This window comes from Mastigoproctus giganteus, chromosome 9 (genome assembly GCF_048544385.1).
Source record: "Mastigoproctus giganteus isolate SK-2022 chromosome 9, ASM4854438v1, whole genome shotgun sequence".
Classification (NCBI taxonomy): domain Eukaryota; kingdom Metazoa; phylum Arthropoda; class Arachnida; order Uropygi; family Thelyphonidae; genus Mastigoproctus; species Mastigoproctus giganteus.
This window is the reverse complement of record NC_143583.1, coordinates 202,696,604-202,710,052: the sequence shown is the minus strand read 5'-3', so window position 1 is coordinate 202,710,052 and position 13,449 is coordinate 202,696,604. Positions and strand designations below refer to the sequence as shown.

The 13,449-nt window shown below is 38.0% G+C and overlaps 1 protein-coding gene across 3 annotated transcripts in view; it reads right to left on the bottom strand.

The window, feature by feature from the left end:
• The window catches only part of Elp3 (elongator complex protein 3), a 184,985-nt gene that overhangs the window by 127,340 nt on the left and 44,196 nt on the right, over positions 1–13,449 (bottom strand). For all 3 annotated transcript variants that reach the window (XR_016547428.1, XR_016547427.1, XM_090381923.1), the window contains exons 5-6: positions 9,024–9,094; positions 251–314 (exon numbers count right to left, since the gene is read on the bottom strand). Coding sequence is in view for 1 of the 3 variants with exons in the window: in XM_090381923.1 (XP_090238049.1) it covers positions 251–314; positions 9,024–9,094 (135 nt within the window). In the remaining 2 variants the exon portion in view is untranslated. The remainder of the gene's footprint in view (positions 1–250; positions 315–9,023; positions 9,095–13,449) is intronic.

Below are 13,449 nucleotides of genomic sequence, written 5' to 3'. Positions count from 1 at the left end.
TACTTCCTTTTATAGTAATAATCATAATAATTATATATTTCTTATGTAAATCACAACTTATCTGTAATGTGGGGAGTATGATTACATGTTTTCTTAGCAAGAAAACATGTAATCATAACATGCAAGACAAGTTAAACACATAAATACATTGTTAAATCCATCAAAGCCAGTTAGAACAAATATGCACTAGTATGATAATTTGTTGAAATTATTTACCTCAGATCAGTGGACAGATTAAAATATTGCTTACCTCATATCCAGTATAAGATTGGGTAGAATATTCAAAATCAGAATCTGGGCCCCCAGGACAATAGCTGCCAATTAAAATATGTGTTATGTGTGTGTGTGTATATATATATATATATATATATATATATATATATATATATATATTAATTTAAAACTATATTTATTTATTTAAAACAGATAAAATTACTAGTCAGAACAAATTAATGCCATTAGAAATGATTTAACATTACATTTGCTTGAGAATATACAAATCAATATTTAATTCAATAGTTATAGTATACAATGGTACCAATCATAACAAATTAAAAACAGAATTGGCAGTGAATATCTGCAACATACAAAGGACCCTATCAGCCTCTATATAAAGCAAAGTTAGTAATAATCATAATAATTATATATTTACAAAATACAAATATAAAATTCACAATCTAAAACACCCAAAAATACCGAAAATACAAAATTTTATCAGTTATTATTCAATAAGGCTTACATTGAAAGGCATATCTTCATAGGTTGTTATGATGGCATCAATGCCATCATAACAACCAAAACTATCTGTTTCTGCTAGTCATATGCCAGATTAACCATTTTTATGATATACTAAATATAGTAAGAATCGTAGGTTTAAGTTAAGTTGAATTTAAGTTGATATAAGTTAATTTAATAAATAGTATGATATTATAATAAGTTAAGTTGAAATTAAGTTGATAAAAGTTAATATAAGTTAAATTATAATAAGTTGTCTGAAATTAAGTTATATGAAATTAATGGCAGACTGGCAAAAATAACTGCGAGCCCTACAGATAGCAAAAACTAAAATAATTGATTAAAACCTTATTAAAAATATATGCTAATGTTTATATTAACTTATATCAACTTAGCATTAGCAAAGGCACATCATCAGCCAAAAAAAAAAACCTTCTAATTTCATCCATCCACTTGCACCAAATGTTTATCTAGTTCTGCCTTGAATCTATTTAAGCTATCAACTTCTACAATGACAGATGGAAGTTTGTTCCAGCAATCAACCACACGCTGGCTAAAGGCAAACTTCCACACATCTATGCTACAACCGTCTTTCCTCAATTTGAATTTATGCCCTCTCAGGCGATTATTCTGAGCAAGAGGAAGAATCCCATCAGCATTGAGCATGCTCAAACCATTCAAGGATTTATACACCTCAATCAACTCACTTTGCAGGTGCCTAGTCTCCAGACACCGTAATTTGCAAAACTTAAGCCTTTCTTCGTAAGAGCAACCCTTTGTTCCATTCACTAATCTTGTTGCGCTTCTCTGCACTTGCACCAGCAGCTCTACATCCTTCCTAAAATTAGACCTTTAGATCTGTATGCAGTACTCAAGGTGTGGCATTACCATTGCTTTATGCAAGGGGATAATCACCTCCTTATTCCTGCTAGGAAAATTCCTGTATATCACTGACAAGACACCATGAGCTACTCTTGCAGACAGTCTGCACTGCTCAGAAAACTTCACATCTGCCTGCACAATTACCCCCAGGTCCTTTTCTATTCTCTACCACTGTCAGTGTAGTACCACACAGTTGATACATTACTCTGGGGTTACTGCTTTCCATATGCAGTACTTTACATTTTTCAATGTTAAACTTCAGTTGCCAGCTCTCAGCCCATCTGCTCAACTTTTCTAGATCCTGTTGCAGCAGCGTACTGTCATCAGTGTCATTAACAACCCTGCCAACCTTCTTCTTGTCTGCAAACTTGGACATTAAGCCTGACATACCATCATCAATATCAATACCCCGTACGCTATTCTAAACTTTTTTTAGGAGCATTAGCAACTAAGGCCATATTGCTCCGGGGATATGCGGTGGTCATTCCCTGACCTTTCCGCATTCTTCGTATTTGGTGGCTCACGGGCTCGAACCCCGGTCAAATCAAGAAGCGTGTGCTATGCACTGCTGCTCTTGCCCACCTGACTACGAAGGCGCCTCAATACCCCACAGGCTGCGACATGGTCTAATACTCTCGCAGCCTGAGGCATAAGCCCTTAATGCATTATATTCTTAATTCATCTTATACACCATCAGGCATCTCTCATATTGTGGAGTTATACTTCATAACTGTTTTACCATTACATCATTTGGGTACCTACACCCCCCCCCCCCCCCGAATAAGGGCCAAATAGCCCTGAAATGGTGCCGTCTGGGTGGTAGTATCCACTGAGAATAAATAACAGTCTTCTCCCTTAGATGAAGCGCTACTTATTCGAAGTAGTGCAATGCCATGCAACTCGTCGTGAAGGTAGTCACAATATGAGATATGACTTAAACGATGCCGCTTTTGCAAATAATTTGCTAATCTAGAATTGGCTGGGTACTAATATGATGCAGTTGCACTAACTTGTACACTATTTATTTGTGTAAAAGTATTCAATTTGAAACTACTCATATGCAGGTTTGCTAGCAAGCCCATGTGCCTATTACATTCAGCATGGCTGTTCCTCCACATAGTAACAACTTAACTCAAATAAGATTATTTATAAAATTATTATTATTATTTTTTTTTAAATATATGTACTCAGTTGAAATCTATGCTATTCTAGCTTCATGGATTGGTTGAGAATTGGGATTCCAGAAGGAACTTTTTGACACAGAAACCAGGAGAAAGGAAAATAAAGATTATGAGTGGGGTTTTTTTTGCTTTAAGCTATCAAAGCCTACACTATTCTAGTAGAGTGGATTGGTGGAAAGTTGAGAAGCCAGAAGGAATATTTTTTAAATATCTATTTTAATTTTCTTTTCTAGACCTTGGGACTCCCAGGCTTGCTTGATAGCCCCAGTAGGAGTTTCATTCAAAAAGTAGTCCCTGTGGCTGTGAAGTCACCAGGTGCTGGCACTCAACATAACACACCCACATACATACACTTGCCAGTGGGGTGCCTCCGTAGCCAGGTGGGCAGGAGCAGCAGTGCATAGCACACGCTTCTTGATTAGACCGGGGTTCAAGCCAGTGCCCATGAAATACAGAGGATGCGGAAAGGTCAGGGAATGACCACCGCATATCTCCGGAGCCATATGGCCTTAGTTGCTAATGTTCCTAAAAACCAAAAAAATAACATAATACTTGCCAGCCTCAGCCTTTTGCCTTTTCAGATACTACAGTGGTATACAGGGGGGCAGCAATTAACACAAAAACACCTTGACACCTTTTCTAGAGGGAGGATATTTTCAAGAAAATATCCTCCCAAATAATCTTTCACCAAATTGTCATGTGCCAATGAATTGGCCTGCACCAAACTGATGTAAAATGCTATCTAAATTGCTATATAATGTTTTTCTTTTCCTAGATAAGAAGCATGTTTCTTTTTTTTTTTTTGGCTTCACTAACCACTTTCTTTGAGATCTTCTAGTATACAGCCTCTTCATTTCTTTCCATTATAGGGGCTGATAAATAACATATCTATATACACATAAAACTGACAGAACATCCTGAACATATGCAGTCACATGGGGAGTTAGCAAGCTAAATAAGTGGAAGTAAAACTAATATCAATCTGGAATTATTTCATTATTTGTATCTTTTTCACTGATTGAAATTTCAGATAATCAACCTTAACAGTGTACTCATATTTCTAGACAATCACATTTCCTCGGGTGCTACTTTTCTAAACAACCTCTGCCATGGAATGCAGTTCACAGATCTTGGAATTGAATCCCACCACACCACACAAACTTCTTTTAAACTCCTATATTCATCTAAAAGAATGCATTCAGGATAATTAATGTTCAGTTGTTCACCTATGTTCAGTTTATGCTGCATGCCTTTTCTACAGATGTTTCTGAATTAGAATTTGTATTCCCAACTCTTTCTTCCAAATCAGTCCAAACAATTGTATCGACTAGTCAACTTCAAACTCAATGAACTAACCATTCCTCTTTCTGTCCCTATTTATTTCTTCTACTTCTGTTTCTTGGGAACATCTTTCTCTCATATGTGTTTTCTTAAAATTATAACTACAGAAATTAAAGTCTATGTAAAGAAATATCTTCTGGACCCTCAACCCCCCCCCCACCCACACAGTACTATAGGTTACAAATAACCATATAAGCATATGGGTGGGGGGGTTAGGAAAGCATTTCTGATGTGAAAACATCTTTGGTGGCACCTACTAAATCTCAGATTGAAGTAAAACCAATTTGTCACGATTCTGCACCACAGAAATGATGTGTCACAAAATCATGACAGAATAGTGAATTCCAAGGGGACGAAAGAAGTGTCAGTGATGGAAATGACAATTTCTGGTTTGTTGATCAATTCAACAAACCGGAAATCACGATTTTGCATGGTAATGACATCATTTCTGGTTTGTCGATTTGCTCAGCAAACTGGGTGACGATTTTGTCGATTTGAAGCACCACTCATGCAACAAAGCATGAATGGTGCTTCAAACCGACAGAGCTGTTGTTTATCCAGCATTATTTTCTTGTAACATGTGAATTTGAAGCTTGATACTCCCCAAAGCCTCAAGCCTCACTAGTGGAGACAGACACTAACTTGTCGATCACTGCGATGGCATCTTCTTTGTTCTCGCCAAAAGGATCCTTGGGAGTGTTATTTATCCACCAAAATGTGCGCGTGTAGACTACTAACAATGTTGAAATTCTATGCGCTTGAAAAAGTTTACCACATAAAATTGACCAAATGGGCTATAATATTTTGACTGCAATATGTTCATAATTACATCCACAATCTTCTTGAAGTATATCGAACAAGTTACAGCATCTTCATGCCGACCGGGCTAGCCGGGTGGGTAAAGTGCCTGCCTGGCAACCCAAAGGTCGCGGGTTCGAATCCCACCTCAGGCTTGGATCGAAGTACTGCAAAAACCTTGGGAGGTGCATTATGACCACAGAAGCTGATGCGCCAACAACTACCAAAAAAAAAAAAAAAAACAGCATCTTCATTCACTAACATCACCTTCTGCATAAAATCCATGTCGCTTGCATCCTCACTAATACTGCGCCTCTTATTCTGTAACTTATACAATAGCTGAAGCAAGTGTGGCCAACCGATTTCATTAGCACTCAGAGTCAAGAACATTGTAGGTTTACCGAGGTGTCTAATCATAGTGAATACATCGTGCTTAGGTTGAGCCCAGTAGTAGGTCGAGTTTGGAATTGTCCTTAGGAAGGCCAAATTGTTTTCGATACAGCTGTTAATGTATTCTTTGGATTGAACTTGCTTGCGGGTCAGTTTTGTATCTTTACCTATGTATTTGAAAGCCACTGTCAAAGAGTCTCGTTCTCAATCTGATTATCTCATTTCTTTGTAAAGGAGATGATATGGAGTAACACCTCATCAGTCAGATTGTCTGAGCTCGCTCATTGCCATCATGAACACACTTAAATTCTCTCTGAACGTTCCGAATTGTCCAAGATAAATGCTGGGGAAGGAGACTTCCTCTGCGTGCTCATCAAACAGTAAGCTCTGCAGGACGTTAGTTTCTCCTGAGGCGATTCTAAGATATTTATCATGGCTCCACGTTTGTCGTTGAGTGATGAGATTTTCCTCAATCGGAACCGCTTCGCTTATGTTGTCTTTAGCCAAATTAATTATCATGTGACTGTCATCAAAGAATGGCTGATCTATCATGATTTGATACATCAGTAGAGAAGCATGCTGACCAAATATTGAAGCTTTAACCACTTGCTTTCTTACTAACCTGATTAAATAGTTGGACTTGTGCATTTTCTTGCGTTTTATATGCACGTTTATACAATGATCATTGTCAATCTCCTTTGGCAAGTGATGGACCATTATGTTGACCAAAACAGGCACATTGATCACTTGGGCCAGAATACTGTATTGTCTGTATGCATGTCTCAGGCCCCTTATTTGCATGAACAGTAAGTGAGGAGAAATAAGCCTCTCTGTCACTAAATCCAACTTGTGTAAATGTGATGGAATTTCTGGGTAGACAAAGCTGTTTGACTTAGCACTGGAATGGTGTTGTTCCTTAAGTGATCCTCTGCAGCTATTACACACAAGGATCCCATCGACGTCAACATTGGGAAATGAAGTGCGTATCAATGGCTCATCTTTAGCAGCTGGTTTCTTTGTCATTTTCAAACCATAGATGATCACAAATGTAGCATACAGAACAGAAATCATTGTTCATAAATACTGATGTGTGTTCTTATGTAAACAGTAGCTGGTGTAAGGAAAAGGAGCCTGATCACTTAAACTCATTTGGTCCACAATTGGAGAAATGTTCCGCTGTACATAATTAATACAGGCAACCCACATATAACACAGTACTTCTACAACACGGTTTCACTCTAACACGCTTGATAAATTACAGCAATCCTTGTACAACACAGTTTGAGAATTGCTGGAAATCTCGCATAACGTGGTATTTTTGAGCTTTTGACTGGGAAAATTCTGCTATTGTGTTATATGCAATTTTCAACGTTTCCATTCTTTTTTGTGAATTTCTGCTGTTGACTTGCTAGTTATCACCTTCATGATATTTCTCTAAAGCACATTTCTGGAGGTCACTACCCTAAAACAATAAAAACAATTTGCAACTTCCAGTTTATTGGTCTTTTCTGTTAGTGTAATCCATTATAAACGGGTAGTAAACTCGATCTTCTTGCATTTGTGATAGTACTGATAGCTGAAATTCTGTGGATTTTCATGTTATTATGGTGAAATGTGTTTCCCCTTCCATGAAATATTCAATCATATAAAAAACAAAAAATTTTTTAAAAATTCATTACTCCGTACGTGCTTGTTGCCACTTGTGCATGCCGTGTTCTTTGTTATTAATTGCTTATCATTTTTACTGTTTTAATTTTACAACAACAAAAAAAAAAAAGTCAGTGAACAGAAATATCAATTAATATGTGCATATTACAGTACGTATTAATTAAGCTATGTATGTAAGTGAAAATTTATTTTTATTTTGTTAACTTTTTTTTTTTTTATTTTTTTTTATTTTGGAAGTTGTTGGCGCATCGGCTTCTGTGGCCATATTGCACCTCCCAAGGTTTTTGCAGTACTTTGATCCAAGCCCGAGGCGGGAATCGAACCCGCGACCTTTGGGTTGCCGGGCAGGTACTTTACCCACTCGGCTAGCCCGGTCGGCATTTTGTTAACTGGAAAATATTCTTCCAATTTTCACGTATCATTTAAAGCAGGGGTCCATGCTATTTTGTTGGGAGATCCCTGGGTTAGGTTCTGTGCTATTGAACTTGTGCTTGTTTGAGACCATAAAAAATAATTGTGACTTCGAAGAGTGCAGTTCGTGACTTTTAACGAGAGCAGAAGGTTCATAAAATTTAGATGCTGCAGAAGAGATTGTGGTTAGTAGCAATGAAGAGGAAGTTGTTTGTTTGTTTGTTTGTTGTTGTTTGGTTTTTAGGAGCATTAGCAACTAAGGCCATATTGCTCCATGAAGAGGAAGAGAAAATTAAATGAATGTACATTATCTGACATAAGTATCACTGTTTGTAAAATAAGAAGTTTGTTCAGTTATTACTATTTAAGTTACTACTATTATAAAAATAAAGTTAAAATATCAAGTTATTACTACTATAAAAATTAAGTTTCTGATAGTTATAAAAAAAATGGTGTTAGCTTTTGGAACATAACCCCGCTTTTTGTACTCGTTCTTAGTCCCGTATAACATGGTTTCATATTACACAAGATTTTATAGGAACCAAACTACCGTGTTATATGAGTGTTACCTGTACTCAGTTCAGGTACATCATTGTTAGATGGAGCAGCATTGCTAGTTTGAAGGCACTGCTAAATGCAGCGCTTGATTTTCTGTCATTCTCGCACACTCATTGCTACCTCCATCTTTATTTTGTTAGGTTGGCTTGCTCGATACTCTCGACATTCTGCATTTGACTTCAGCATTGTTGAACACAAAGGCTGTAGCAGTGTGGCATTCAGTCCCTTTCACTACTGAGAAAATTATTGATGTGAAACATCTATGGCGGCACCTAACAATGGAATGTAACAAAAATGCAGATTGCAACAATACAAATACTTGGATTGTTGCGATCATACTATTCAACAAATGGCTACAATGAAATGGGTAATTTGGCTATTGGCCTGGACTTCGCTAATCTCTCCCAAACGTTGATTCGGTAGAGTAAGTAGCAGGCATGTGCATAAAACATTACATCGTTCATGCTAATTATTTCAGACTGAAGTATGATGCTAGTGTCATTAACATTGATTCGGTAGAGTAAGTAGTAGGGAGAACATAAAAAAGGTTACATTCATGATTTCTGTTCTAGCTGTTCGATTTTAAAATGGTTCTGATATTCGTCAAACGTGTTTCCACAAAAAACATCTTTCGTGTGTACGGGGTATGTGTTTTTTTTTTTTTTTTTAAGCTATACAGGGTTGGTGGAAAAATGTGACAGATGGGGCCTTTACCACTGGCCTCATGCTAAAATGATTGTACAAGAAACATACATACTTGTATATCATTATTAAATGGCAATTTAATAAATACTTAAATTATTACTTTTTATTTTGGCCTTGTGAATTTTCATGCCAGCTCTGATTAACAAGAAAATATCATTGTAGCAACACTAATTTTACAAATTAAAATTGTACTATATTATATTTGAGGCTGCCAACTGTTCGCAACTGATAAGGTTATCAGAGGTGTAAGCCAAACTTGACCATTATCATATAAAAAGCTTAAAACAATTAAATAAATGAATAATACCCAGAAATTTTCCTCTGAGACAATGAAAAATAAGCAATACTACTCACACGCAGACATTTCCAGTCATATTGATATGAGGACAACGATGAGGCTTGCACATTACTGCTACCACAGCAATCTAAACAAATAATGTCCATTTTATATACACATAATTAAAACAACATTTACAAAAATTATACAGGTATCCCTTACCGATCATGAGGGTCAGGGGTTGACAGTATCTAAGATTAGTGATTATATAAATATTTAGATCAGTGATTCTCAATGTGTTGATTATGGGCTGGTCCAACATTCAAGTTACCAGCTGAATTGGGTACAATACGTGGTCTGCAGACTGAAAAGGTTTGAGAAACACTAACTCAGAATTAGAAAAGGTGCATTAGAAAAGGTGTGACACCTAAGCAGTGGAATAATGCAATCATAATTTTGCTGCATAAGAAAGGAGATAAATCAGAAATTGGAAATTATAGACCAATTAGCTTGTTATCCCACATCTACAAGTTGTTCACAAGGGTCATTACTAACAGATTAGAAAGAATGCTTGATAAGAATCAACCAAAAGAGCAAGCTGGCTTTAGGACAGGATTCTCAACTATGGATCACCTTCACGTAATATCACAGCTAATGGAGAAAGCAAATGAATATAAAACACCATTATGCCTGGCATTTGTGGATTATGAAAAGGCATTTGACTCCATACAGCATAAGGCAATGTTTCAGGCACTGAAAAGACAAGGCATAGATACCCCATATATTCTGATTTTGAAGAAAATATATGAGAGTGCTACCTGCTTTATTAGACTAGACAAAGACAGTAGGAAATTTAAAATTGAGAAAGGAGTTAGCATTAGCATTAGTAGAGGCATATGATGCAAGAAAGCAAGCTTATTCAGCATCAGCCAAAAAAAAAAAAAAAAAAAAAAACCCTCTCCCATTTCACCCCTCCGTTCGTTCGAAATACCTGTCCAGTTGAGCTTTAAATTTGTTTAGGCTATCAACTTCAACAACAAGTGATAGAAGTCGGTTCCACCAACCAACCACCTGCTGGCCAAAGGCAAATTTCCGCACATCTATCCGACATCCGTCCTTCCTCAATTTGAATTTATGCCCTCTGAGGTGATTATTCTGAGAAAGATGAAGAATCCCATTGGCATTGAGCATGCTCAAACCATTCAAAGCCTTATACACCTCTATCAGATCACCTCGCCGGTGCCTAGTCTCCAGACTCTGTAATTTGCAAAACTTAAGCCTTTCTTCGTAAGAGCAACCCTTTGTTCCATTTACTAATCTTGTTGCCCTTCTCTGTACCCGTTCCAGCAGCTCTACATCCTTCTTGAAATGAGGCCTCCAGACCTGTATACAGTACTCAAGATGTGGCCTAACCATTGCCTTATACAAGGGAATAATCACCTCCTTATCCCTGCTAGAAAAATTCCTGTATATCATTGACAAGACACCATGAGCTACTCTTGCAGCTCGTCTGCACTGCTCAGAGAACTTCATATCTGCTGCACAATTACCCCCAGGTCCTTTTCATTCTCCACCACTGTCAGTGTAGTACCGCAGAGTTGATACATTGCTCTGGGGTTACTGTTACCCATATATAGTACTTTACATTTGTCAATGTTAAACTTCATTTGCCACCTCTCAGCCCATCTGTTCAACCTTTCCAGATCCTGTTGCAGCAGCATAGCGTCAGTAGTGTCCTTAACGACCCTGCCAACCTTTGTATCATCTGCAAACTTAGACATTAAACTTGATATCCCATCATCAATATCATTCATAAACACCGAAAACAACAATGGACCCAACACTGAACCTTGAGGAACTCCACTAATAACATTAGTCCATGTTGAGCAGTGTCCATTGATTACCACTCTCTGTCTTCTGCCACTCAACCATCCCCTTATCCATAGCAGCAATTTGCCTCCAATGCCACACTGCTCCAATTTGTGCAGCAGTCTTCCATGTGCAACAGTATCAAAAGCCTTTCTAAGATCCAAATATATAATATCAAAGTTATTCCCTGCATCCAGTTCTTTTGTGACTACATCATAGTATCCAATCAAATTGGTCAGGCAAGACCTGCCCTTAACAAAACCATGCTGCGTCTGAGCTATAACTGAATTCTTGTCTAGATGATCCTGCAGCGCCTCTTTAACCAGTGCCTCCATTAATTTACCTGGAACAGAAGTTAAACTAACAGGTCTATAATTACTTGTGTCAGCCTTTGATCCTCCTTTGTGAATTGGGGTTACATTTGCACATCTCCAGTCTATGGGTACCTCCCCTGAGTCCAAAGAAGCTCTCATAATTATGGCTAGGGGTTTGCATACTTCCTTTGCTGCCTCCTTTAATATAACTGGATAGATCCCATCCATCCCAGGTGCCTTTTTTATGTTTATCCTCAACAATCTCTCCTCCACTTTCCTCTCAGTTATTACAAAATCATCCAGCTCACTGCCAATGTTTACTTTACCTACATCATTCTCCTTCCTGAATAACTCCTCATGCGTGAATGTAGATGCAAAATACTCGTTTAGATTGTTAACCACCTGAGCAGGATCCTCAACTGTTGAACCATCAATATCCAGTGGACCAATCTGATTCATCCCTTTCCTTCTCGAGTTCAAGTATGTAAAGAACTCCTTTCTGTTTTTCTTTGCATCCTTTGCCAAGGATTTTTCGTAGTCTGCCTTTGCCTGCCTAATCTCCTTTGTGACTTGGTTACAGACCAACTTATATCTATCATAGGCTTCCATGTCACCCATTAATTTGTATGTATCCCATGCATTTTTCTTCTCTGCCACATGTCTCATTAGTCCATCTGACAACCATTTAGGCCTAAACCTTGAACAATATTTCTTAGTTGGTATGTAAAGCCTGGTAGCCACCAAGATTAGTTCCTTGAATGCTTCCCATTTTGAGTTTGCTGTTGGTAACATCATCAGTTGGTCCCACTGTATAGAATTTAAATACTGTCTCAGACCATCATAGTCGCCTTTACGAAAACAAAAACCCTTCCCTTTACCACTGATGGTAGTTACCTCCTTGAGTAAATCCCACTTCAACACACTGTGATCACTGCCACCTAGTGGTTCATTTATCTGCAGGTTCTTAATGCATGAAGAATCACTACTGATAATCAGATCAAGAGTATTGCTCCCTCTTGTTGCCTCACGAACATGCTGATGTAGAAAACAATCATCCAATAAATCCACAAAAGCCTTGCTAGTGTGCGAGTGACCAACCCACAAATTCCAGTCAATATCTGGGAAATTAAAATCCCCCATTATAAGACTCTCTGATTTACTGGCCCACTCTATTTCCCTGTACAATATATTATTACACTCATCAGAGTCATTAGGCCTATAGCACACTCCTACTCTCAATTTTGATTTCCCTATGCTTATGTCACACCAAACTGACTCGACACTGCCCTGTCCATCGATGTCAACTGGCTTCACTTCCTTTGACTTTATGTGTTTCTTAATTAATAGCATAACCCCTCCTCCCCTCCTGTCCTGTCTATCCTTTCTATATACATTGTATTCCCCAAATTCCAGTTCCGCATTACTTATATCTGTGTGACACCACGTCTCTGATATCCCAACAATATCTGCCTTTGATGTTTTGAGCAATACCTCAAATTCATCAAATTTATTTACCAAACTCCTAGCATTGGTGTACACGCAGGTATACATGCACCTGTTTCTATTCTTAGCTACCCTAACACAACCCATGTGTTTACTTGTAACGCAATGACTACCAGCAGTCTCTGAAATATCCTGCATCTTGTTTTTCAGACTTCTGCTCATTTGAATAGAAGCAGTGCAAGAATCACTTCCACCTCTGCCAGTGGCTACTGTTAATCTATTAGTCCTTGTATCCCCCCCAACTAGCAGTTTTCCGACCCACCTAACACTGCCTCGACAGCATCAGCAAAAATTCTTGCACCCTTTCTATTTAAGTGTATCCCATCCCTGTAGAAGCAATCTCTCCTGTTAACAAGTACAGTCCAGGCTGAAAAAAATTCTACCCCTTGAGCCTTGCACAATCCCTCCAGGGCCGAATTGATCGACAAGGCTCTCATCATATACTCCCTCCTATCGTGTCTGGGCAGAATTGCAGACACTTTCAAGTTCAACCCTAATTCACGGCTTTTTTTCAACAGTGACCTGTACTTGCTAAGTAATTCCGCCGGTCTCCTACTCTTAATATCATTAGTGCCAACGTGTACAACTATATCACCTTTTGTGCCCTTAAAAGATGATATCCGCTCTACAACGTCATCAACCTTTGCCCCTGGCAGACATACCCTGGTCCTATTCCACCACAATATCTCCGAAGCTGTTTACTGCTGCCCTTGAGGAAGCTTTCAGAAGATTAGACTGGTCGCAGAAAGGAGTCAATGTGAACGGAGAGTACCTAAACCATTTACGATTTGCAGATGACATTGTGGTCATAAGCCAC